Source organism: Lepisosteus platostomus, chromosome 1, assembly GCF_059453375.1.
Source record: "Lepisosteus platostomus isolate fLepPlt1 chromosome 1, fLepPlt1.hap1, whole genome shotgun sequence".
Lineage (NCBI taxonomy): Eukaryota > Metazoa > Chordata > Actinopteri > Semionotiformes > Lepisosteidae > Lepisosteus > Lepisosteus platostomus.
In genome coordinates, this window is record NC_142611.1 from 80,075,922 (window position 1) to 80,102,265 (window position 26,344).

The 26,344-nt window shown below is 41.6% G+C and overlaps 2 protein-coding genes and 2 long non-coding RNA genes across 11 annotated transcripts in view; 2 read left to right on the top strand and 2 right to left on the bottom strand.

Annotated features, from left to right (window-relative positions):
- LOC148679009 (dynactin subunit 1-like) overlaps positions 1–13,296 on the bottom strand; it is a 79,488-nt gene extending 66,192 nt beyond the window's left edge. For 4 of the 5 annotated variants that reach the window (XM_088638317.1, XM_088638303.1, XM_088638295.1 and 1 more), the window contains exon 1: positions 171–514. In XM_088638317.1, the coding sequence (XP_088494443.1) occupies positions 171–203 (33 nt within the window). In that variant the 5' untranslated portion in view covers positions 204–514. Of the gene's footprint in view, positions 1–170; positions 515–13,146 lie in introns of those variants that run through there. The other variant, XM_088638310.1, reaches the window with a different exon arrangement.
- On the top strand, positions 4,477–22,637 carry LOC148679010 (uncharacterized). The gene is made up of 2 exons (XR_015939983.1): positions 4,477–5,606; positions 22,420–22,637. It is a non-coding gene; the product is annotated as an uncharacterized LOC148679010 (long non-coding RNA).
- On the bottom strand, positions 20,078–26,083 carry nat8 (N-acetyltransferase 8). 4 transcript variants are annotated; one of them, XM_088638435.1, is made up of 3 exons: positions 25,874–26,014; positions 23,604–23,662; positions 20,078–21,290 (listed from the first exon to the last, which is right to left on the bottom strand). In XM_088638435.1, the coding sequence occupies exon 3, from the start codon at positions 21,279–21,281 to the stop codon at positions 20,613–20,615; it is 669 nt and encodes a 222-aa protein (XP_088494561.1). In that variant the 5' UTR covers positions 21,282–21,290; positions 23,604–23,662; positions 25,874–26,014; the 3' UTR covers positions 20,078–20,612. The 4 variants fall into 4 exon arrangements, with proteins under 4 accessions (XP_088494561.1, XP_088494569.1, XP_088494577.1 ...); XM_088638443.1 differs by lacking the exon at positions 25,874–26,014 and adding an exon at positions 25,728–25,867; XM_088638451.1 differs by lacking the exon at positions 25,874–26,014 and adding an exon at positions 24,981–25,237.
- On the top strand, positions 25,015–26,034 carry LOC148679012 (uncharacterized). The gene is made up of 2 exons (XR_015939984.1): positions 25,015–25,121; positions 25,187–26,034. It is a non-coding gene; the product is annotated as an uncharacterized LOC148679012 (long non-coding RNA).
- Positions 26,084–26,344: the final 261 nt, after the last annotated feature.

Sequence of the window (26,344 nt, forward strand, 5' to 3'; positions counted from 1 at the left end):
ATAACATCTGAACACAGTAAAAGAGGACTTGATGATGCCACTGTATTGTTCCTGGTTTAAAAGCCCTTGGTTGTCAGCAATCCTGTTTTGCTCTGTGAAACACAGGCAGACAGTAACACCCAGAAGTTCACACACCTTTCATTAAACATTCAATCATTTTTCTTACTCACCCGACTATACATGTGCCTTTTAGTTTGAGCCATGCTGCTTCTGCTGTTATAAAGCTGGCGTATGCTCTTATCCCTGTCCCTGTTTGTGGTGATGTTTCAATGATTCTGTCTGTGTTAACAGTGATCAGACCATGGCTGCTCAAATCCCACTCAAGCAGACTGGATCACCAACTTCTCTACACAAGGCCTTTAGCTTCCAGGATCTCTGGCGTATCTCGATCAGGGTCTAGTATGAAAACGAATCCTCCTCCTTCTGGCTGGCTTTTATGTTTTTATAAAAAGAAAACCTAATGTCAAAGCATCTGCTGAAAGATTGCACTGCGCTATTGCCGGCGTTGCCTGCTGCAGGAGGGCTGTCTGTCTCCGACCAACTGGGTCCTAACGCCTGCTGTGTAACATCCAGAAGCAGAGAGCTCATCTAGCACTGGTTTTACCAAGTACACAAAATACAGCATCAAGGGAACTCCTGATGCCGGCTACAATGCCACTGTGTACATTTTATTAAAGAAGAAGATGCTATTGCATTACTTCATTTACCAGCCTTCATTCATAATAGAAGCCTCACCAATAATTCAGTAGGATATAAATATTAAGCAGTCTCGCAGTGCTGGGGCCCAGGGCTCAACTACTGGGCTGCTGTCTGCAGGGAGCTTGCATGTTCTCCCTGCGGTCACGTGGGTTTCTTCCGGATCCTCTGGTTTCCTCCACAGTCCAAAGACAAGCTGGTTCTGTAAAATGAGCCCTGGTGTGCGTGTGGGTGTGTTTGTGCCCTGCGATGGACTGGCATCACATCTAGGCTGTATCGTGTCCAAGGGCTCACAGGACAGGCTCTGAGACACCTTGACCCTGAATTGGATAAGTGGTTATAGTGGTTATAGTGATGAGATCTGAGTACTGTGATAAACATTAAGCAGATGCACGTTATTGTGAATTGTTTCTAATTTGTTATGGGTCCTCTCACTGCCACTATTTTGAAGATCACAGCAAGTTTCAAATCTAAGGAAATAATGCTTGTCACATCTGTCAGAAGTTTTCATACAGTGTACCCAGCTACTGGGAACAATTCCTTTCAAGAATAAGACGACTGTGAATATACTGACTATTTAAATTTTATGATTCCTTTTCAATCTAACCTCTAATATTATTTTTTAATATTTTCCAAATCCCTTTCTTGAAAAATGATGGAACTATTTTAGGTATTTTAAATCATGTGCTTAAAAGAGAGATATCGTGCGGTTTGTCATTTTATTAACAGCTTTTTTAACTGGGAAAAAAAGCACTGCAAAATACATATCTAAGATAATACAAAATGAAAAATGGCACTGACAATTTAAACCCAAAGTGAGCTAATACTCCCTGGCTGCACAGTTTGGGTGTATCAACTACGTGCTTTATTAAAATTAGAAAAACAAAAATAAACCATCATCGGGTTCTCAAAAATGTTATTCAGGTGTTATTCATGAGTTTACTCAGGTGGAATAAACTCATTACTTCCTTTCCATCCAATTGCAGGACTTCAATCAGCCAGCAGATCAGCTTCTGATGGAGGAAATGAGCTGGGCCCCCGTCCCCCTCCTGCCGTTTCTCCAGCCTGAGGGATGGTGTGGAAGGTGAAGGCAGGGACACTGTTTTGATGTCCCGTGTGGAGACTGCCACAGCCAGTCCCCTGCCTGCTCACTGCCCTGTCGCTGGCACTACTGCCAGGAGTCCCCCACTCCAGCGGCAAATCTCCACGACGCAGCCTCCACAGAAACGCTCTTCTCATGTGAGAGGCTGGGCCTTTTTGGTACTTTCTTTTTTCCTCGTTACCATTTTAAACTGAGCCTAATTCCCCGTTTCAATATTCTTTCAGAAACCTGTGCGTGCTGTGGCATTCACACGAGTGCTGCATCAGGAAAGAAACAACCGAAAAACAACCCGTTGATTTTTTTTCCCCATGAAGCTAGATTTTGAATTTCAAAAACGGGCCTGCATGAATGTGCCTACGGTACATACAGGCTCTTCTGAATACACATAATGCAGTTTAACCAGGTGGTGGTTTTGTGTGAATCAATCAATTGACCGGACTCGCCATTCTGTTACAAACGCACTGAATGCAGCCCCTGCAAGGGCTTTACACAACAGATAAAGAGTTAATAAGGAAATTCAGAGAGGCTGAGCTAGCATATTGCCTCCTAAGGTTAGGCAGGGCCACTGCACAACAAACTTAGCAAACTGATAGCAAAGCTAGGCACAGCAGCTGTCTACCCTTGGAATATAAAAAATATCTTTTTGATGGGATGCAATAAAATTAACACCCACAAAACAAACTAAAGCAACTATAAAGAGAAGGTCTGCAAGAAAATACAATACATCACAAATTGATTCAAAGGAGGTTACAGGATGAGGCCCCCCAGTCGCATTACTGTCAGCCAAATATTTCTATTCATGCCACATCTGGTGAAGAAAGGCTGGAAATTATCGCTCAGAGTGGCAGCCTGTTATTAGCCACATTGACAAGAAAGGAGAAGACCCAGCTTATCCAAAGCTGTGATCAAATGATAAATAACACACGCGGAGTGAAAACTGCAGCTACACAAAAACCATTTTTACACAGATCAAGAATTTGTAGGGAAATACTGCATCAGTAAAGAATGACATGACAAAGATTTACGACAAAACAGATAACTGTCTATTAAACAGCAGTGTATGAAATTACCGAGAGAAACTTTCTCCAAAAAACTGATTAGAGATCTTATACAATGTGAATGTGTATGTATATGTATATATAACACGCAAAAAGACAAGCCCTTTCCCCAGATTTATTTTCCAAGTTCCTTTTCTGTTCAGCTCAGTCCTGGGACACTGCCACATGACAACACAAAAATCAGGACATCCAAAGCCCCAGATAAAACACAAACTATGGCATGAAAGAGGTTGTTTCAGAACACTACTATCTCCTGCATCATTTTCCCTAGAAGATATACTGTATGTATGAAAGGTTTGACATCAAAGACGTTCCATCACATGTTCTAGTGACTGTTTCCAGCCTTAGTGTTAAGCTTTATAATACCAAGCCTAGAAATGAAGCAACATTGCCTTTTTAATCATAAAATTGAATTCTGTGAGCTTTTCACATGCATAAAAATACTAAATACAGTCCTGCAAAGAACTGCTTTGTTCAGATGGTGTTTTCTTCTGTAATGTTAGCCTGGTTTGAATATTAATTCGCTTTCTTCAGGTTGTTCATTGCACTGTGGCCAAACATCTTTCTTTCTAACTTCAAGTTCCAGTGAACATCTGGTGCAAAAATATTTTTTTCAAATATCTGAATATCTTTTCACATTATCTGAAATTTCAACAGCTGTTAGAATCAGAAACAGTTCATAAGGATGGACATTAGGAGATCTGAACACTATCGAAAACACAGTTATCTGTTGTTAGACCATCATTTAGAACTTTCACCAGAAATACTGGAGTGGCAGATGTCTGTTTCCAACAGCTCACCTATGTAATGTACTCCTCAATGAAGCAAACACTGAAAACCCTCTTCCTCAAAGCAATAAGAAAGGAGTGCTGACAAACCCATAACCCAGGGAGTGTAAACATTGCCTGAATGCAGCAGCCCTAGCGACCAGGCACAAACAAAAGGCAAGGACTGGCCATCTTTAAGTTGGATGTGCAGTGTTTTTTCCTTTGCTTCTGTTCAGATTTCTTTTTGTCACTCAGCCAAGTCTTTCAAAAGGAGCAGGTCTGAAAGGTGGTCCCATTAACATCTCATTATTCCACTATCAGGGGTCTTCACTCAAACATGGGGTCTGAGAGGTTAGGAGACTGTGGAGCTTTACAGACCAAGTCAAAAAGATGCTATGCTGTCTGGGGGCTCAAGAATCAAATAAGAACCAGCTGGGTCACCAGTGCTGAATCTTTCATTATGCTCTGTATTTGGAACAATTATGGCACCTTCACAATAACCTAAGATGGGTTACAAACAAGAGAGGGCATTCTGCCAACCCAGCCTGCTTGTAGGACGTAGGCAACACCTGTGAGAATCACATCCTGTGTGCGCTGGAAATGGAGAATCTCGAGATTCCTTTGAATCTAGATTGAAAATCGGTCTTGCTGAATATATTTGGAAATAACTGGAAATGCGATGTTTTTAGCTCTTTAAAGCTTTTTGGGGGACCCGAGCATGAAGGGCACTGTACACAAAATTGTATCAGATCAAACCGTGACAATAATTGGATGGCAATATTCAGACGGTGTGTCTCAGAGGTCTTTGTAAGTGCTAATGAGACATGGATGCCTCACTAAAACAATAACAGAAAGTTGACGAATTATTATACGCGAACAAGGTTCTCTTTTTTCACTTGATGATGCCAAACCCCAATAAAGAGGAAACCTAAGAAAGCCCAGAATGTGTTCTCATTGGGTTTACTATCAACAATTAGGGGTATCACTGCAATTATAAGGTAACAAAGAGAAGACTTGGTTCCTCCTGGCTTTCGAAGCTTTTATCTGTTTAATGGTAGTGAATTGGCATATTAAAATGCAGACCTTCAGCCTGGCATGCTACAACAGAGAACAGGTAAAGGTGACACCTAAAGAGAAGGCTCCACGGCTGAAACCTTGTGTCTCTTTTCTTTTCAGCAAGGCATAAACCTTTACCTGCTCCTTTACAGCCTACAAAGATGGAAAGGAGGCATCTCTGTGGTCATCTTCCTGCACCTGACACGAACTCTAAAAACAAGACTGCTGACTCATCTCTAGACAGCCAGGCTGACACCCTGGAGAGCTCTTTTTTCAGAGCACCTTCTGAGTTCCTATGAGACAGTTTGAGAATAAACTTGGATTTTGCTCCATTAAACACACACAGTACAACACAGGGTTAAGAAACGAGGCGGCCCTGCACTGACACCGATTCTGAGGTGGCACTGAAAATCCTGCTGCCGGAGCCCCGTGCTGCTCTGAATGCAGGGACGCTGCGGTACCCACTCCCTCACCGCCCCCGGCAACCAATCTGGCCTTAGGACCCATCAGAACAAGATAAAAGGCAGAGCAGGCGCTTTCAAAACCTGTGCTGTACCAGTTTCACAGCATCAGCACAGCCCGGGAGAACAGAAGCCTCGGATCCCAGCGGCTGACACAGCGGGAAAGCAGCACCACAAAATCAGACGACGCGAGACGGAGACACTGGCATCTCAGCCGGCGGGAAGGTGGCAGTTACCCTTCGCCGTGGCCTCTGGCCACCTGCAAGCAGGGGGACCGAGGCACCCCAAGGAAAGAATGCCCAGGGGCTCCGCCGCATGGAGGACACCTCATGGAGCTGCGTTTTTTGGGGTGCATATATTGTTTTCGCCTGTGGTTCAATTCAAGCCCCAAAGCATCGCCATGGCAACCAGGGGGCTGCAGGTGCGGCAGCGGTATCCAGGGGAACAGTCTGGAAAGGACGGCAAGGTTAGTCCCCTTCCAGCCTCATCGATCCATCCATCTCAGGTCCCAGCTGAACAGGGGGCTCATCGCCTCGTTCCGATGGGATCTGATCAATGCCATACAAAGGGTGCGCTCTGCTGTTTCTAGACTGGGCATCGTTCTCGTTTGAAAGAGCAGTGAAGTTCACCAGCCTGCTGATTTTTCGCAGTTTAGAGTAACCCCTTCATAAACTGTCACCAAGCTGCTATTACAGCACGAGTCTATTACAAGATCAATCATTACGTCACACAGACTGCACATTGCAATACATTTGATTTTCCAACAGATTGTGATGGTTTGCACTGGGCCACAAGAATCTATATATCTTTATATATATAGCATTGTATAAATTCTTCTTATAATGGCAATCTATCTTTGCCTTTTGCACAGTCAAAATTTAAAGTCACTTAAAGGACAATACAGCCACTCATGTTTTAGTAGACAGGCAGTCAAACCACTGTAGGTCTGGCAGATTGCTGATATAAACTCATGAATATGGTTTCACTGGCAGTTGTTTGTTATGTAAAAATCTTAAAATTAAGACAACTCTGAATCAATGTCAATAGAATGTGCTGCAGTGAAGAAGACGTGCTTGTCACGACTCAAGTAATGTCTGACTTGGAAGTATTGTTTCCAGGACAATACATGCAGTTCATGTCTTTAGGCCCATTAATGTATATCCTGCTGATAGACTCTTTCTCTAAATGAATTCCGCATTATGTAGCTTGAACACAATACCCAGCAATATTGATATGTCCAATTCACAAGGATCCTTCAAGGAAGATCCAGATGAGTTCCTCAGTTCACCAAGGTACAGAACCCAATTATCCAGCCATTATCATTTATCAGAAAGCTACTTTTACTGACGAGGTTCATGGAAAGCAGTATTATGTCACAGGAGCACAGGCCATGAGGAGGGACTGAGAGCACATTCCTCTCATCCTGTATAGAACCTCAGTACAGGACAAGTCAAAACAATCAAATCTCCTGGGAGGAAATGCACACAAACATGGGGAGAACATGCACCCAGGAGTTATAAGGTAACAGCGCTAACCACCACACCACTGTGCCCCAGTCAAGTACAAAATACTAAGCAAAACAGGTTCCTTGCAACACCTGTCAAGTTTATTTTCTCATGGTGATCATGTGTTATTATGCACCCTCTGCTGTGCAAATGTCAGAAATGTGCTACCATGCACTAGCAGACCAGTCTTTAAAATGACTGGAGATGTGGCATTAAAACTATTAGGCCTATTCATTTGGAATAAAGGGTTATAAATTACTATTCCATGGCATTAGAAAAACAAAAATTGAAAAACAGTATAATGTTAATGTTAATGTTGCTTTATTAGCCATATACAATTTCTTGCATTAGGAATTTATCTTTTCCCATACCCCAGCTTGCTCTCCATGAGACACAGACACACAGACAGGGAGAGAAGTTTTTGGGGTCAGAGTGCAGGGTCAGCCATTGTACAGCGCCCCTGGAGCAGTTGGGGTTAAGGGCCTTGCTCAGGGGCCCAAAGGAGTAGGATTCCTCTGCCGGCTGCGGGATTTGAACCGGCAACCTTCCAGCCAGAGGCACAGTATATTAAAGCAACCTCACAAATCTTTGAATAACAGGCTCCTTACGAATTACATTTTCAGCAATTAAGTTTCCTTTACCACTGTGCAAATGCTACTATAGGACACGACAGGTGTAGGAGTGGTATAAGACAGCTATAGAGTTATTTAAATTGCTATAAAACTATCTCAATGCAGCATTTTAGATTACATTTATATATTTCTATACAGTATATTGTCTGTTGTGTCACTAGTGAGGAGAGAAAATGCTTGTCTGAAAGGGGCTTCAGCGGTCAGTTTTGGCCAATCATCATGTGCACAAGAGCTGGGTGAGCTCAGGCCATGGCAAGAGCTCCATTTCAACTCCAGATTCAAGATGAAGGCTACTGCGCTTGTCAGTTTCAGTCACAATGAAAATGATACCTCTTCTACTTGTTCGCTTACAAAACAAGCCCAGATTTTTTTTTTATTTGGATGCTTCTTTTATTACCACACAAAGCAACAAAGGAAGATACTGTACAATGGTACAGCAATTAACGGCATACACGGTTACCTGCAGATTCCACATTTTTAAAGTTGATTATAAGCTCTGCATGACTCACAGCAAAACAAAAATGAATATGAGCCTTAACATACTGGAGATTACACACCTCTGAATATGCATTAGATGAAAGGTTCAGTAACTGCATTTCTTTCATTGTGCATGGGTCGATCTCATTATCAGTGTTTAAATTAGATCACATTCAAATAAAATACAGGGGGCTGGGTCAGTGCAGTTGCAAGGATTCACTTGAGACTAGACAACACTAAAACAGAAACATTTTAGGAAGAAAAACTTGGATATAAATATTCCTGAGAAAACCATATCTCTGAGAAGGAATCCCATCAAGTATATACTCTGAAAATCACAGTGGGTGAGAAGAGAACTATAATGTTGAACAAAGGCAGCTCTGTAGTTATACACACTCCCTTAAACATTTCTTTACATTGTGCACTTTGGGTGCAAAGAAGGGTCCTTAATGGCTAGACTGCAATAATGATCTGCTGAATTCCTGAAACAGTGGACATTTAAGTATATGTCTGATCAAAAAGCATACAGTATACTGAATTACTTAAGGTGGTTCCATCCAAAAGAAATTGAAGTAGAAGGCAAACAGGATGAATACAGCATTCCATACAGAGAGTCTGCTGTGTTACTACAGTTACAGGAAGGGAATGACTCCTGGCTCTCCATCTGTTAAATATACCAGGCCAAGTACCCCGTTTGAAGTATCTATTAACCTCTTGACCTCTCCAGTTAGGATTGTCATTTGCTCAAAATATGGTACACTCAGGATTTGGGCCTATCTATAAAACCCAAAACATAAGAAGTGCTTTAATGTTTATTCTGCATTACCAAAATAGGGGAATAAATCTTCTGAAATTCAGAAATGAGAGAAAGGCAAGAGTCTACTGCATCTTTAGAAATATGAGAACATAAAAATGAATGCAATCAAGAGGAGGCCCTCCAACATATTATCCCTCTATTAATTATAATCGATCTGAGCACCCCATTTTACTGTTTCTTCAATGAAGCCAGGGTAGCTTCAACATCATGGCTGGGTAGCTTGTTCCAGATCCCCACAATCTTTAAACAATAAGACTTACATATAATGTCATACCTTATACAGTATGCAGGGAAAAGGATAAGGTGCATTATTTAGTTCTGAATGTGGAAAGACCGTTGTTGGTGGCAATTACAAACTGCAAACTGACAAAAGCACAATGAAATAGGCACCAGGTCTCCTCTAGCAAGTGATACTTTATTTAATGGCTTTGTGTCCACTTTAGGAGACAACTGTTGTGTCAAATGTTTTATAGGAGACATTTTAAAATAACATGGGAGAGAAATGCTTAAAGGGAAAGTCTGAGCTGAGAACTACCTTAGCATGCAAACATTAAAGAAAGAACCAAAGGATAATTATCCAATAAAGTGTAGAAAAACAACATTCTGGCTGTGGAGATTTCTGAGAAGGCCCTTCACCTGATGAAAGCTCCACAGTTCAAAATATTTTTTTCTCCTTTTGACTTTTCCTCATGCAATTAACCTCTATTTGTTCCTTTATAATGACAGTGGAGAGTAAACCACCATTAAATTTGACTCTTGTGATGTATTCTTTTACACATAATGCAAGAAGGAACCCAGTGAAGTTATCGATTACTATGAGGGACTGCATTAAGCAAGAGGGTTTTTGTGGGAATACAATGTTTCTGCAAAATCCAGACCTTTGTCAACCAGTTTGCTTTTACACCTACAGTGGTGAGAAAAATTTGGAATTATCTGTAATCCTGCAGTAATTGCTCCCAAAATGTGACCTGATCTTCATGTCTGTCCTTTTAATAGAGAACAAACTGATTAAAGAAATAACACACACACAACTGCACTTTTTCATGTCCATATTAACCACATTATTTAAACTGTTTATGCTAGAAAAAGTAAGTGAACCTTCAGATTTAAAAACCAGTGGAACCTCCTTTAGCAGCAATAACCTCAACCAAGTGTTTCCCGTAGCTGCTGTTTAGTCCTGCACATCAGTTCCGGCCCTTTCCTCTTTACAGAACTGTTCCAATTCACTGATATGTTGGGGATGTCCTGCATGAATGTCTTGCTTTAGAAGTTCCAACTGGCTATTTCCTCTGTTTAAGTCATTCTGTGGTAGATTTACTCCCGCGTTCAGGATCATTGTTGTGTTGCATGACCCAGCTTCTATTAAGCTTCAGATCGCGGATACATACCCTGACATGCTCTTGTAGAAGTTGCTGATATAATCTGCCCCAAACCATGATGCTCCCTCCACCATGCTTCACAGTTAGGATGAGGCTTTAATGTTAGTATACATTTTTTTTCCTCCAAACGTAACATCGCTTATTTATTCCACCTCTGTCTCATCTGTCCACTGAACATTGTTCCAGTAGCCCTGTGGAACATGCAGGTGGTCTTTCGCAAACTTTGCAGACAGGCAGCAATGTTTTCTTCGAGAGCAGTGGCTTCCTTCCTGGTATCCTCCCACGCACACCACGCTTGTTCAGCGGTTTCCTTATTGTAGACTCACGATCACAGACATTAGCCAGAGCAAGAGATGCCTAGAGATCCTTAGCTGTTATCGTTGGGATCTTTGTTACTTCTTGAGCACTGTACAGCTCACTCTTACAGTGATTGTTGTTGGACAACCATTGCTAGGGAGAGTAGCAATAGTAGAGAGTTTCTTCCATTTGTGCACTATCTGCCTGACTGTGGACTGATGGAGGCCTAAGTCTTTAGAAATGCTTTTGCAACCCTTTCCAACCTTATGAGCACCGACAGCTCTTCTTCTGATGTCCTCTGAAACCTCCTTTGATGGAGGCATATTTCACTTCAAACCTGTGTTGTAAAGAGCAGACTCTGTTGGGAACCACACTTTGTGGGGTTTTTTTTATAGGGCAGGGCATCTCAGACAAACACCCGAATGTCATCTCATTGATTGGAATGACTAAATCCATTACTTTCTCTAACAGAGGTCATTATCCTGGAGGTTCATATACTTTTTGCAGCACAGACAGTGAGTGTTTAAACAATGTGTTCAATATAGACGAGAAAAAGTACAATTGTTTGTGTGTTATATTTATAATAAAAAATAATTATTTTTTATTATAACTTAGGTGAAGATCACACTTTAGGTGCCACTAATGCAGGAATAAAGATGATTCCAAAGCACTTCTCACAACTGTAACTTCAGAGGTACATCTTCTTTTGTCGTGCCACTCTTTATCAACACACAACAATGTGAAGGTCTTTTTTTAGACACCAGAATCATGGTCACTTGCAAAATCAGAACAACCTAAAAGGACCCTGCAACCGACATCTTATTTGTTTTTTCTATTGAAGCAATAGAGTCAAAGGACCTTTTCAAACATGGTTCATTTTTTTAAAATGTTGTTTACTTGGTAGAACAGGTAAACTTTTACCTCAATCATCATTGCAAATCATTACATGGCTACAAAAAGTATCTTAATACCCTAATGTAATAACAATAGATGTACACAAGCATAGTTAGATTAGTTTTGATTACTGAATTTTTTTATTTGATTACTCTACCCCTGCCACTGGCTCACACTGATGTTTTTCTCGTCTTCTCACACTGCTAGTTTGACTTTTTAAAGTTGTATGTTATTTAACTTGTTCTTGTTGCTGCTGCTGTTCCGTTTATATTTTCAGAGATTCCTTTAATGTCTTCGTATGGGAGCATACATGCAAATAAGCATTTCATTGCACTTGTGTGTATGGCAAATAAACTGAACCGATACATCATCTCCAAATCTCTGTAACCCGAGGAGGAGGAACTGCGTCTAGAAAGCAGATGACCAAATCATATCAACTGCAATCTGAAAATATATACCTTTTAACAATCTGTGCTACTATCCAATATAAGCACACAATTAAGAATTATTTTTATAAACACAAACCTAAGAATCATAAGAGTGACATCAGGAGAATCTACTGCTTTAATAACATCAAATTCTTAAGTGAAGAATTGTAGTGCTTAAACACTTTTCCCATGAAGCAGTAAATGCAAAAAAGGTATTTTTCCTGGATATGAAGCAGCTACACACATTTAAAAACCAGGGCAGCATATTTACAGTTGTAAAAACTATTCTCTTTTCTAGAAGCCAAATATTACAACTAATGATCCTGTAAAAATGTACATATTTCAGATGGTACTAGTACAAACGCATGTGATAGCAATACCTACTATATTCATTATACTTATTCAATACCTCACTATTTCAGGAGTTAGACTTTCAGAAGCTTTCATTAACACTAAACTACTATTGTACATTTAGGCTGCACAATGGCTCCCTCTGGGGACAAGCAAAAGTATTGCAACAACAAATCCATGAAGAATGTTTTCATTGGAGAGGGTTATATTACTGGGTAGCCAATATTGCACAAAGCACATTTAATTAATCCTTCAGCTTTTCAAAGGTAATAATGTCAACTTATGTAAACACGAATTCCACAGCAGATTCCACTCCAAACGTTATACAGAGCTGAACGGGTCCGTGGTGTCAATGCTTTGTCAAGGAAGAGCAACGCCTCGACTCCTTTTTAATCAAAATGGATCTATATGTCATGAGCACAAATACTGTGGCTGCTCCAGCTGCTGCAGTATATACAACCACATCTCAATGCTGAACTTCTAGCAAAAGGAAAAGGCCATGTTTACAGCTCTTTTTTCTATGGAGTACATTTACCCGTTCTTTATATGGTGACCCTTTTCATAAATCCAAATTGATTTGTATAGTAAATAAAAATCACATAGACAACATAAAGTGTTTGTTACAGTATTATATCTTTCTATGCGGTTACAGTTCTTTCTACGCTGGATAACTAGAATTACAAAAATAAAACGTTATTTGTTTTTAAAAGGCAAATGGATCTAAAAGAGAAGTGTTGCTAGTTTCCCCCAATTACAGTACGTAATTTCACACAAGTTAATGCTGTCTGTCTGTCTGTCAACTTAATCCCATTTTAAACCATGATCAAATAGCCTACAGAAGCTCCCTCCACGTTTTTATATGCACTCATTTTTATAAAACACTCATTTTGATGTAGCACTGTATGGAAAGGAAAAAAAAAACAGCATGAAAATCGTTTTCCTTCTTTACACTGGAAATAATTTCACTCAGTTTTCTCCCTAAAACCGCTCGTATTTATAGCATCCCGGGTGCACACCCTGGTCCTGTCTTCCTCCAGCCCGGGACTATAACCCAGTGTTCACAGTCCACACATCAGCGGGCCTGAAGCCGGCACCTCCCTTCCCCTCGGACAGCCGGCCAGCTGGCTCCCGAGCCTGTCCCCTTCCAGATATTCCCCCACTGCCTCCGAGAGCCGTGTCCCCCATTCGCTGGACCTCCTTTCTTTTTAATTGCATACCATTCTTACCTGAAATTAAGATTCAGATCAACCTCTCTCTCTCCTCCAATTCACCAAGCAGCAACAGTCACAGCAACTTCCTGTGCCTGGCTTTGGCTCGCCTGACTGCTGCCTGAACCAACTCCGGACGTAATGTTTTTAAACCTTTCTTTTCTTGAAGCAACTCCAGTGATAAATACAGGTTTAACACTTATACGCTATTTTTATGTATTTTGGTTTAAAACGGTTTGTGTGAAAATTGTCTTAATTTCAGACAGGCATTCTTCGCGGCCACCTTCCTTGACGCACATGCGCAGATACGCGGTATTTACTTGGGTTCAGGAGTTGCGGGCGGCTATAAAGTTTGTGAAGAGTCGATGACCCGCTGTCTTGTATTTTTAACTTTGGTTGACGTAACTCCATGCGCTACACATTTACCTTCTAGACCTCAAATTATGGAAGAATAGATAGTTCGCTTGTCTTGAAAATAAACTGTCCATATTCTTAACTTAAATACAATTTAAAAGCAATTACAGGAAAGGTTTAGCTGACATCGAAGATGATAAACAGTATCCGTTTAGTGCAGTTTATCATATGCACAAGTGCAATGAATAATAATAATAAACTTTATTTTATATAGCCCATTTAAAGGTAGCTTCTCAAAGCGCTTTACAGAATGACAACAAAAAAACACAAGATATCCATGATGACAATACACAGAGGAGACTGTAGATGGTGGTACTAAATACAGTAGGAGCAGAGGGGGAAAGAACAGAACCAGTTCAATAAAGGCTCTTCTAAAGAAGTTACAAAAATACAAGTTGTATCGGCAAGTTGTTGTCAAATATTGTCCTATTCTTGAGTCTTTACATAGAGCTATAGCTTACGTGACTAAGGTATTAAGCTAAACAAGCTCTGAAAACACAATACATACTCTGTCCAGTATTAATAATAATAATAATAATAATAATAATAATAATAATAATAATAATAATAAACAACTTTATTTTATATAGCACCTTTAGAGATGGCTTCTCAAAGCGCCTTACAGGATGACAACAAATAAATAAAAAGAATACACAAGATAAAACACAATTACAACATACAGAGGAGACCATGGATGGAGGTACTAAGAAAAGCAGAGGGGTGAAGAATGGAACAGTTAAGTACAGGCTCTTCTAAAGAAGAAGGTTTTGAGTCTGGATTTGAAGGAGTTTAGAGAAGGTGACTCTCTGATATCCTTGGGGAGAGAGTTCCAGAGCTTTGGGGCATAGCAGGAGAAGGCCCTGTCACCCACAGAGTGTAGATGGGCTCGGGGGCCAGTATGGAGAGCAGATTTAGTAGAGCGAAGGTGGGGAGTAGGGCGATAATAGCTCAGACAGGTACTGAGGCGACAAGCCATGCAGAGACTTATAGGTGAGCATAAAGTCTACATGGAATTTGACCGGAAGCCAGAATTAGAAGAGCGAAGGTTGCGAGGTGGGGAGCAGGGCGATAATAGGTCAGACAGGTACTGAGGTGCCAAGCCATGCAGAGCTTTATAGGTGAGCATGAGGATTTTTAAGTCAACAGGAAACTTGACAGGAAGCCAGTGCAAGGACTCCAGGATAATAATAATAATTATAATAATTGTTTACACTTATATAGCGCTTTTCTGGACACTCCACTCAAAGCGCTTTACAGGTAATGGGGACTCCCCTCCACCACCACCAATGTGCAGCATCCACCTGGATGATGTGACGGCAGCCATAGTGCGCCAGAACGCTCACCACACATCAGCTATCAGTGGGGAGGAGAGCAGAGTAATATAGCCAATTCATAGAGGGGGAGTATTAGGAGGCCATGATTGGTAAGGGCCAATTGGAAATTTGGCCAGGACACCGGGGTTACACCCCTACTCTTTTCGAGAAGCGCCCTGGGATTTTTAATGACCACAGAGAGTCAGGACCCCGGTTTTACGTCTCATCCGAAGGACGGCGCCTGTTTACAGTATAGTGTCCCCATCACTATACTGGGGCATTAGGACCCACATGGACCACAGGGTGAGCGCCCCCTGCTGGCCCCACTAACACCTCTTCCAGCAGCAACCTTAGTTTTTCCCAGGAGGTCTCCCATCCAGGTACTGACCAGGCTCACACCTGCTTAGCTTCAGTGGGTTGCCAGTTGTGAGTTGCAGGGTGATATGGCTGCTGCCCAGGATAGGAGTAATGTGATCACTTGCACTAGACGTGGTCAGGATTCTGATGCCAAACTTTGGACATACTTGAGTTTGTTCAATGTGGATTTAGATACCCCAGCGAGGAGAGCATTACAGTAGTCAATTTAGGAAAACACAAATGTGTTGATCAGCTTTTCAACCACAGTTAGTGATAACAGGGCATAGTCTAGCTATATTTCTGAGGTGAAAGAAAGATGTTTTCACAATATGCTGCACATGTGGGTCGAATGTCAAGCCTGAATCAATGCTCATTTGCATGTATGCTGCAATACAAAGATATTAAAGGAATCATGTGTGATGTGGAGAAAACACATAGACACCATAGACAACAAGCTATTCAAATAATCTTTGTTTAGTCAATGGAAGCAGCACATACAGTATAACTGTTAACATATACAACATTTTGAATTTTTAAGTGATGATGATGATGATTATTATAAATCCCTCAAAGCCACATTTGTCGCACCTTACCAATAACTGAACGTTCGTTGGCAGGTCAACAAAAGTTGAAGTTTTCATTGGCAGACTGTTACAGTACATGTCCTTTTTCTTTCTTTTTATTACCCTGGTTTGTAAGATCCTGATGCTGGAAAAATAAATCATAAAGATGGAAAGGACTGTGAGATATATCCTCTCCTGGAGCCTGGAACAAGCAGCACAGCCATTTTGTTAAAGCTGACTCCCCGGCTTCCTTCAAGAGGCAGCTGGATGAGATCCTTGGATCTGTTGTCTGCTAACTATCAAACAGGCTAGATGGGCCTCATGGCCCCCTGGTTTCCGCCCGGTCAGCTGTTGAACAGGAAGAGATCGCCGTCTCCAGCGGCGGGTCACACAGAGGCTGGGCCAGGTGCTCTGGCTTCCTGCAGCAGGCGGTGATGTTGGGACGGGTCTCCCCAGGAGCACTGCTGGCCCACCACTCCGGGGGCATGCGGTGCCAATTTCCCCCATCGGCCACAGAGTCCTCCTGGGAAAAGTGCCATTCAGCTGGGTGTCCCAAGATTTCACATCCATCGATTCCCTCGGCAGACACTTTTATCCAAAGCCACCAAAAAAAAAAAAAAAAAACACGGTCAGGATGCAAATAATAATAATAACACAAAGCAAAAAACCCACAGAAAACAGGAAGAGAGGAGTTGATGAAGTGCAGGGATGTTGCACACAAATCCTGTCGTATAGATTAAGGTGTCTTGTCTCACTTCTTCCTAACCTACTGTGAAGTTCAAAGCTTTCCACCCAGAATATTCCGACCACTCCCTCTGCTTACCAGATCATCTTTACCCAATCAACAGCTTGTGTCTTCATTTCTTTTATCCGTGAGACAAGGAAAACTTTTCTTCTCTATAACAGCTGGCATTCAGATGGAAAAGTAAGTGTGCATTTCATTCCAGCACAGGGGGGCAAGTAGGCTCTTAGATATTTTTATTCAAATCTGAAAGTAAACTGAAAGTGAAAACAAATGTCGTGCAAGATTGTTGGCTAAAGTTTTGTTCTCAAATCCAACAAGAATATTTCAATAGATCTTGTAATTCTGTCTTCAAATTTAATTCACAGATTCTCAATAGCTAAATGAACTGACAAGAAAAAACTGTAGGAATATCCTGTAAAAAAGATACTGTAAAGAGGGTTTAAGATGTTCATTAACATATCAAAGCTTATTCTCAAATCACACGGCCAAAGTTCTAATTCAAACATTGTCAGAAAAAATAAGTTTTGATATTGTTTTAAATTCGTTGTAGTTATAAGTGGTACTTTTTATTCAATCATTAGTACAGTTCTTCCTTGTTTAATAAATCACAAAGAAATAAGCTTTTTATCTTTTATGTTTGTGCTACCTTAAATATTTGTATTACTTGTTACATAATAACTGATGTGTGTTCAGATAGACAAGAAATGTCAAATAGAGGCTAATCATACTGCAAGCTAACTAACCTGCCAATATCATCTAGCCCTGTCCTGAAAAAAGCCACTGCATTAGCTTTAACATCATGGCTGGGGTAGCCTTATCCAGACCACCAAACCGCTTTGTGTATTGGGGTGCCTACCGTTCTTCGTTTTAAATGCACTTCCAAATAGTTTCAGTTTTGGTGCTTTGATTTGTGTTGCACTATTGATTCTGTAGGCTACTGGGTCGAACTTCTGCACAGTTCTTTAAGAAGTCAGTCAAGATTCATAGTCTTCTCTATTCAAGAGCTCAGTCTGTTCTTCTGCAGCTGGAAGGAACCATGAGTAGGGTCTGTGGTGTGAGTCTATATAACGTTTAGGAACAGCAGCTGTCCCTCTTTATTCAAGAACTAAGAAAGAGAGAGAGAATTTCTACAATTTTCAGTTACTAAAAAAACGAGGACGAATTGCCATCCTGCCTTCTTACATCCTATGTTAAATGATAATATAAATAATTCCTCACACTTATATAGCACTGTTCTGAACTCCCCCCTCAAAGTGCTTTACAGGTAATGGGGACTCCCCTCCACCACCAATGTGTAGCTGCACCCATTGCAACAGCAGCAAAGTGCACCAGTACACTCCCCACACACCAGTTATCAGTAGCTGACAGCCTCCTAACTGTCACACCATGACAAACACAACATTTGTACTGTAGGCCAAACCAAATACAGTGCACGCCTCACAACAGGGAATCTCACTAATCTCACATGGTGAGTGAGACTGTTTTCCTTTTATTTTCTGTCCTTCTTTCTAAAAAAAAACCTTTCTTTTCTTGAAGAATTTCGACAGTGATAAATACAAACCTAATACTAAATATGCGTTTTTGATTTCTTTTGGTTAAAAACTGCTTGTTTGAATAATGTCTTATCTCCCGATCTGGAACAAGGCAAAGTTGTGAACCAAACAGCATCAACTCTATCTGATCATAATGATCATAATACTCCTGTGGCTCCACAGTGTCAACAGAAAACATCCCTCCATATCAACCCAGCCACACAAAAATATTAAATAGTTACACAATTGACTCTTATTGAATTGGAAAGAACAATAATAGAAGAGAAGTATTTAAAGCATTCTATAATATGATAATGCTGTACTCTTTTTAATCAAAAAGCAGAAAACAGACTTAATATGCATTTTAGAGCTTTGGTCACCACACTTCATGAATGACATACTGTAGCTGCACTGGAATCAGTCCAAATAAGGACAGGTTTATTGCTGACCTTAAAGGAATCTCTTACACTGACAGAGTAAAGGAACTGACTCACTTTAGCCCTGAACAAAGACAATGCAACAAGACTTGATTCAAGTACCCCAAATCCTCAAAGTCATTCACAAATCAACTTAAGGGAGTCTGGGACTCCAGAGTGAAACATGACCCATAGCACACACGGAATTTAAGGTCAAATGCATTTAAGAACAAAAGAAAGTCCTTTACACCAAGAGCTGTGGGAGTCTTGAACAACACATTATGGAAAATGGATACTCCAATTTTCCTCCAGAAATGGCTGGAGAAGATTCTCGGATCAATCACATACTAACAAAAAATGATGACACCTCTTTGTTGTAACTGATCTTGTGTTCGATTGCATAACTTTCATGAAATAAAGAGAAAACAGTGCTAATTGATTTTCAAGCACTGACAAGAACCCCATTACAGCCTGAATGGGCCTTAGATTTAAATGAAAATTCAAGTCTACCTTTCTGAATTGATGACTAAACTCAAAATTAAACTAAAGCAAAATTTCAAAACAGAACAGGGTTGGTGAGGTGTTTATAAAGTCTTGTACCTGCTGTTGATTTGAGTTACATTAAAAGTAAATGAAACAGAAGCAACAACAAATGATGTGCTATCAAACACAGCTTTTAAAAATACTCCTAACAATTAATATTCTCTAGGTGAAGTGTGTTTTTTTCTAGCAGTCAAAGAGATTGACACCTTTTACGAAACACACTCAGCTAGCAAGGCAGTTAGCAGACAGCTCAGACGACTAATACAGCAGAACAGTACTTTAACCACGTGCAGAGGATTATGAGGAAGTGCAGGCAATAAAATACTCCAATGAAAGACTCCTTAGAAAGGTTAATTCCCTATAAAAAGAATAATTCTCTCAATACAGAGCATTCTGGGACACGGCACTGGGTGTTTGGCTTGAGATTCAGTTAATAAATGGAAACAGTAAAGATAAGGGGTGAATACTCAAATCGGGGTGACACAATCTGTGGATCACTGCTGTTGTGACGTAGAGCAGACTCTGGGCTAACTAGTAAACTAGTTACATTTGCAGATGATACCAAACTAGGAGTATGAGCAAACACTGAGTAAATCACCTAATGTAAGTGACTGATCTTTGCATTCAAGCCTCAGTGCCTCAACAGGCCAGAGCTTTGGTAGCCATGCCACTAAGGGAACAGAGACCACATGACTCCCCAGCCCTTTCCACAATGGCTCCTGTAGACTGTTCTGCCTTAGGGAGCCAAACAGAAGCACCACTCCCTGCCATGCATGCATGATTTCTTGATTTTTCAGGAAGGCCCTTGTTCAAACAACGGTCTATATATTTATCTGCCCTCGTCCCTGATAGGCTCTAAACACTATCTAAGCAAATCTGGAGATGGAGACCAGCAGACACCCTCAGCTCAGTGCAGGGCTCCTTCAGAACATGTAAAGGTTTATTCCATGTTGAAAAGAGAAGAAAAGAAATCTACCTACATGAGCTATTTCAGAACACATTGGAACACTGCAGGAATACTTCAACATCAAGAGAAATCAAGAATGAAGAGAAAATGTATCATACGTTTTTACAGGCCATGGTTAAATGTTTATTTAAAAAAAAAACTGAAAAAAATATTTCCATTAATACAAAAAGCAAATAGCAGAGCTTTTGAAGTATTCTTCTCACATCTGTTCATAAATCACCTAACTGGCCCAGCCTTCTGGACCCTGTATTAAAAACACTCAGATGCTTACAGTACATCCGCTTAGGAAGTAATGGAGATTTCAGCCCCTACACAGCCCCTAATAAAGTTTATTACACATTTCTAATACAGGCGCCAAGTTGTCATCTTGCTACTGAGCAATTAATATTGACTGATGATTTAGCAGGCAAACTCAAGAATGACTAGAGTATCTTTCACAGGATTCATGTTCTGGCTTAATAAGTCACATACACAACTTATGACTTAAACGGAGGGTCCAATAATTCTCATCAGAATGGAAGCTCGCGTCTGAATCTTATTCCGCACAATTCAAATGAGCAGGTGTGAAGCCACCTGTATCCCAGAGCGTCCTGAAATGAGGAGACGGACCGCGAGCCAGTTGGTTTTTTTCCCCCTACGCCTCTCTCTCCAACACGTCCAGCCTGTATTCGAAAATCGTGAAGTTGGTCACTTTACCAACCAGATTTGGCACGAGGGTTTCGTTGGTCTTTTTGTAGCCTATTCCCTCGTAGAGTTTCTGGGCCTCGTACTGGACCACGGAGGTGCCCAGCAGCACGGCTTCGTAGCCCCTCGCCCTGGCGAAGTCCGCCACGGTCTGGGCGAGGGCCTTGGCCATGCCCTGGCCCCGGTGACTCTTCTTCACAGACATCCTCTTCAGCTCCAAGCACCCCTGCTCCCTCTCGGAGGGACAGCAGGCCACAGTGGCGGCCACGCTGCCTTCGCTCTCCGCCACCCAGAAGCACGAGTCCTGGCCTCCCATGTAGCTCTTCCGAATGTCGCGGAGGTCTTCCCGCAGACACTGGTCAATGTAGCTGCTGAACATGCGGTTCAGCCCCTGACGGGCTCCCGCCAGCAGCAGCGTGACGGCCATGACGGGGAAGACGAGCGACTTGGAGCTGGCCAGCAGGGCGCAGAAGACGCACATGAGCACCATCTGGGGGAGGGGCTGCTTCAGCAGGTGCACGAAGGCGGCTGGCACGTGCTCACTCATGCCCAGGGTGAAGATCTCCTTCACCGTCTCGTAGTCCTCGTCCCGGTACTTTCGGATCTGGAAGCTGGCCATGACGCCTTCCTGGAAGGCACAAGATCATCCAAACACACGCATCAGGCTTGGGAAATCCACACAAGAGCATCTATCCCTGCATCAGGATGAGATAACCAGAGTGCTTCTAATACCAAGCATTTTCTCATGACTGGGATAAGCGGGAGTCTACATGCTACCCAGTCGTGTTATTAAAGCCGGTGCTCTGGGTTCTTTTAAGAAAAAGCTGGATGTGATTCTTGGATTATCTACTACCTAACGAGCTAGATGACTGCTCTTTTGTTTGAATTGCTTGTGTGCAAAAACCTGCAACAGAGAAATTTCTTTCCGATCGTGTTGCTAAATGACAAAGTTCTCTCTCTCGTACTGAAACTTTTAAACCAGAGAGAAGATATAATTTTCTGTTTAGCAAAGGCATTCAGAGTTAATATTCTTCTTAAATATAATTTTGCTTATACTGTTTTGTGGAATGACAGGTGATTGGCTGGCCATACCTGGGACATGATTAGAAACAGAATTTAGTTACAAAGCTTTTGCCTAGTCAGACAGGGCAGTGGGTGGCTGTTGTGAGAACTGAGTTCTCCAAAGCCCTCTGAAATAAATTATTCTTAGAACAACTGGTATAATTCATCGCTTCTTTGGAATAAGAAATTGTGTCTCACAGTGCTAACCAGATGATTAACTACTTCATGTGCGTGACAGCTCCAATCACCAGTCAGTCTGGTAATTCTTCAGACTAAAACCTTAAATTATTTTCAATAGTTTAATGGTAAAATCTCTCAAGAGGGGAATTATGTCTTTCTGTAGGTAAATCTCCTTTGAATCAGACTGAAAGCTTATATGGCACAATAAACATTTTTTTTTCAAAAAGGGAGTGTTAACTGAGTGGAATTAAAAAGAATTGCTGTTCTACATTGTTCGTTTGGGGATAAAAATAAATAAATTTACCTGCGTTTCAACATTTCAAGTCAAACACAGCCTCTATATCTAGAGTTTCATTCAGGTACTGCATGCAGTTATATTCAACCACTCCTTCAGCTGAAGAAAACCTTTACAAACAATGGATCCCAGGCCCATGGCATCCAGCCAAAGAGGTAACAAGTAAAACAACCTGTTCTTTCTTAACTACTAGCACTTGATGCTTTCCTTATGTCTTCAGCTCAATGCCCATCTATCGCCATGAAGACAGGCAGCATTATGTGGTAGAAGTCAGGGCTCTTGACACCTGAACAGAGGGTCATGGATTCAGACCCCAGGAGGTCTGTTTGCCCAACTGTATACCTGGGTCCGCAGGCCATTTTTGTAAATGAGAATTTGTTTAAAAATGACTTATGGTATCTGCTTAAGTGAAGGAATGAATAAATTCTATAAATCCTATCACTCTTTGTGTGGTGTGTTCCGTAGCCCCAACAATAATCATACCATGCATGTTTTAAATGAGGTAACAGTTTTATTTAGTCACGTTTTTATTCATTAGAACACACTTTTATATACACCTGCCCCTAAGTAACAATTAGTTATACATAACTGAAACATCAAGGACAGCTAGAAAACAGTCCTTCTAGTCCTGAAGGTATATTTTATGGCTCAGGAAGCCACTCTGATATCTGTGGCAAGAAGTTACGACATTTTATTGGGAGTGCACAATGATCATACAATGGCACCCAACACTTTGATCTCCAACTCGGCACAGTCTGCACTTGTGTTTGTACTGCAAAGGAATTGTCACAGGTCTACTACCTGAGTCAGAAAAACATCTAGAGGTTAAAAGATGGAAATTCTACTCCTACATGACTATTTAAGGTAAGAAAAAAACATGTTCGTGGAATAAAAGAAAAATCATATGAATACTTGGATATCTTCGCCTGCTGAATTAACATGTTTAGATGACATTGAATATAGAACAATTTCATGCAGCTTGAAACAAGATGTTGAAGTCCTTCCCTGAATAGAATGATTTTTAAACAGACATATCTGGGGTACTGTGAAGAAAAATGTTATTAAACGATAATACAAGAGTGAAAAGAAACTGACAGGCACACTAAACATACTCTCCATAGAAATCCAGTTAAACAAGTAACATTCTTTTAAATATTTAATATGAGAAGTCTATACAGAAAAGTAATTTCAGCACTGCTGAAAAGTCAGTATTATCAAAATAATAGTGCTTAAGATTCACAGCATACAACTAGTGACATAAAAAAACACCTAGTCTTAAACAAGAGGACATGCCAGATTTAGTATGCGTTTCTTTTATTAAAAAAATATGGCTCATTTCACACCTTAGCCAGCTGTGAAGAACTGCTTTCAAGTATTTAAAAAAACAACAACAAGAAAACACACCTTTGCTTCAGCTTTGTTCTAGGCAGCTGCTCGGGTCAAACCTTGCTTGGAGTTTTCTCCTACAACACCAGCAAACAGGACATGTTACACACAAAAGCTGGTCCTGCTCATCAATTCCTTTGCACAGAATCTAGAACCCCATGTCTTAAACAAGTTTCAATCAGCAACCCCCTATACTCACCACTCTCTGCATCAGTGACCGAATCACTCCTTCACAAGCAATTGAATACACATGAAGAAACCAATGGAAACAGTGAATTCAGGTCCACTCTGTTCAGTTTGTAAATGTATCGCTTAACAGTCCCCTAACAGACGTCTACGAGAGGACTCATCCTCGCCAGCCGAGACCAGGATTCGCCCAGCAGCGATGCACAATAGGCCAGTTCCAAAAGCATAAAACCCCTCTACCTGTGCTATTCACCTCTGAAGGGGGCATCATGTGCTCTGCTTTTCATTCCACCCTGGACTCCTAATGATTTCATTTCAGTCAGTTGTTTACTGTTCCCTGATCTTTCTTCACTGAGGATTATAAGTTGCCTGTAAACTCTGGTGGACTGCAGGAGCAGGAGTGAATATCACTATGTGTCTTACGCCTTTAAAAGCTTCCCTGCAGTGCTTCTGTAGTATTCTCCATTTCCTGCGTTTCTCATCTGTTTCCAGCACTATAGGAACCACTAAACTGTAACTCTGCACTAAACTCTTGTGAGTTACACTGAACTATGACATATTACACATTTACAATTGAAAATACTCTTTCCGTGCATCTGCAAAACATTTTTATAGTAACAAAACATCAACGCTGTGGGCTTCTTCACAATGAACAGGGAAACACCAGCAAGAGGACACAAACGGAGACTAAGTGGGAGTGTATTCAAACCCAGGAAAAGAAGCTCTTCTTTATCCACGAAGGGCTGCCGGACTGGGGAACAAGCTACCCAGCCAGGTGCTTGAAGCTGTAGTTTTGGCTTCTTTCAAGGGAAGATTAGATGAGACCCTACTGCACACTATCAAAGAGTCCATATGAGCTGAATGGCTTCCTCTCGTTAGTAACCTTTCTTATACTCTTAACAGAACACTATAATCACATCCCAATAAGGAAGAAAGGTACAATTAAATGACCATAATAAATACCCTTCACTCCCCCCCGCTGAGATTCTGAAATGTAAATCTAAAAAAACGTTCAAATCTAGCCACACTACAGTCAATATCACTATAACCATTCACAATTATTAGGTTTCCAAATGTTAAATATGTCTAGAAAAGGGAGTCATTCATTTCTCTCAATTGCAGAAATGAAAAGAGAGTGACAATGGACAATACAGCTCAGGCTGTTAAATCAGTATGAATCAAATCTCTCAACAAGAAATCCTCACTCACAATCTCACGTTATCAGAGTAACAGGCATGGAAGATCTGGAAGATGTAGGTAGTGCTGTCCTCCGTTAAACCCACATCCTAACTACCGAGTCATTAAAGATCTCCCAGCGCTGTTTGTAAGAGCGGAGGTGTTAACACCAGAGTCCTGGCCAAAGCTTCTCTCTGCGCTTGTTAAATGTGGCCCACTTTCTGAAATGGTGAAGTAAGGTCTCGTGTTTCCACCAGATGGGCTGTGCAGTGGGGCTGCTGTGCGTCACCCAGGTGGGCTGTACATTCACACTCAGCGGAAGGTGAAGTACCTATGCAATTATATGGTAAGAACTGCGAGATCTTTTTGGTTTAAAACTGTGACGTAAATACAAGGTATTTTGGAATTGTTTGCTCATTTCTAAACCACAGGACAGTGCTCTAAAGGACAAAGTCCGGCTGTAAACCTGTCATTGAGCAACCTGTGACCTGTGACCTTGACAAGCTCTTTTGGAAACAAAACCGACAGGACGAAATGTTTTCTTTCTAAATACCCATTCACTCTACAGAGTCATTCATGGACAATTCACTTCAGAAGTCTTTTCGTGAATTAAAATGCAAAATTGTTTGAATGATTTATTTCAGCAATTCAGTCAGCCCTGAACAAGGTATTTCACAACACAGCGTCCACCCACGATCCAGGAATGTGCCTTTAGCACCCCCGAGTCCGACGTTCAGATTGTTACATTTAAGGAGGAAAGCCGGACCTAACAACTCCTACCCAGAAACGGTGTCTTAGACGTGTATCTCAGTGCGCCAGGTTAGACCCTATACGAGCCGACGCTGAGCAGAGGTGCAGGAGCCAGGCGTTGGGTGCCGTGACCTTACCTGGGGCAAGCCCCCAGGGCGACCCCCGACCACACTCACCCGGCCGCCGCGCTGGTCCGCCCTTGAGCGTCGCGACAGTGAAAGCGGAGCAGCGGCAGCAAAGCGGCACCAACCAACACCCTCAATTGGCCTCCCACAGTAAATCACAGGATAAGCAAAAAAAATCTCACGTCCTCCTCCTGATGAATGCATTGGCAAAACACACACTGTAAGCAGGCAGCGCTCAGATTTGCGGAAACGCCTCCTTACATCCTGCTCTCCTCCTCGCTCCTATTGGAGCACACGGGCTTGTTGGGTCATGTGACCGGCTCGCCTGGCCGCGAGGAGCAGCCGCTTCGCCCCGCCGCACGTCACGTCTGGGATAACACTGCTCACGGGTTCATTGAGCTCGACTTCAGACAGAGCAGGAGTTTCAATCCGAGAACCCAGCCCCACCTGTGTGTTTCCCCCCCGGGGGCCAGAGAAGCCAAAGCGAAGTCCTTTGTGAACGTGAAAAAAATAAAAAAAATA

Bases quoted from the DNA above. Each gene is read 5' to 3' on its own strand.
- nat8 (XM_088638427.1), bottom strand. From the start codon at position 26,026: ATGCATTCATCAGGAGGAGGACGTGAGATTTTTTTTGCTTATCCTGTG. The intron at 21,291-25,873 runs GTGAGTGTGGTC...TGTGCCTTCCAG, and splicing joins CGGACCAGCGCGGCGGCCGG to GAAGGCGTCATGGCCAGCTT.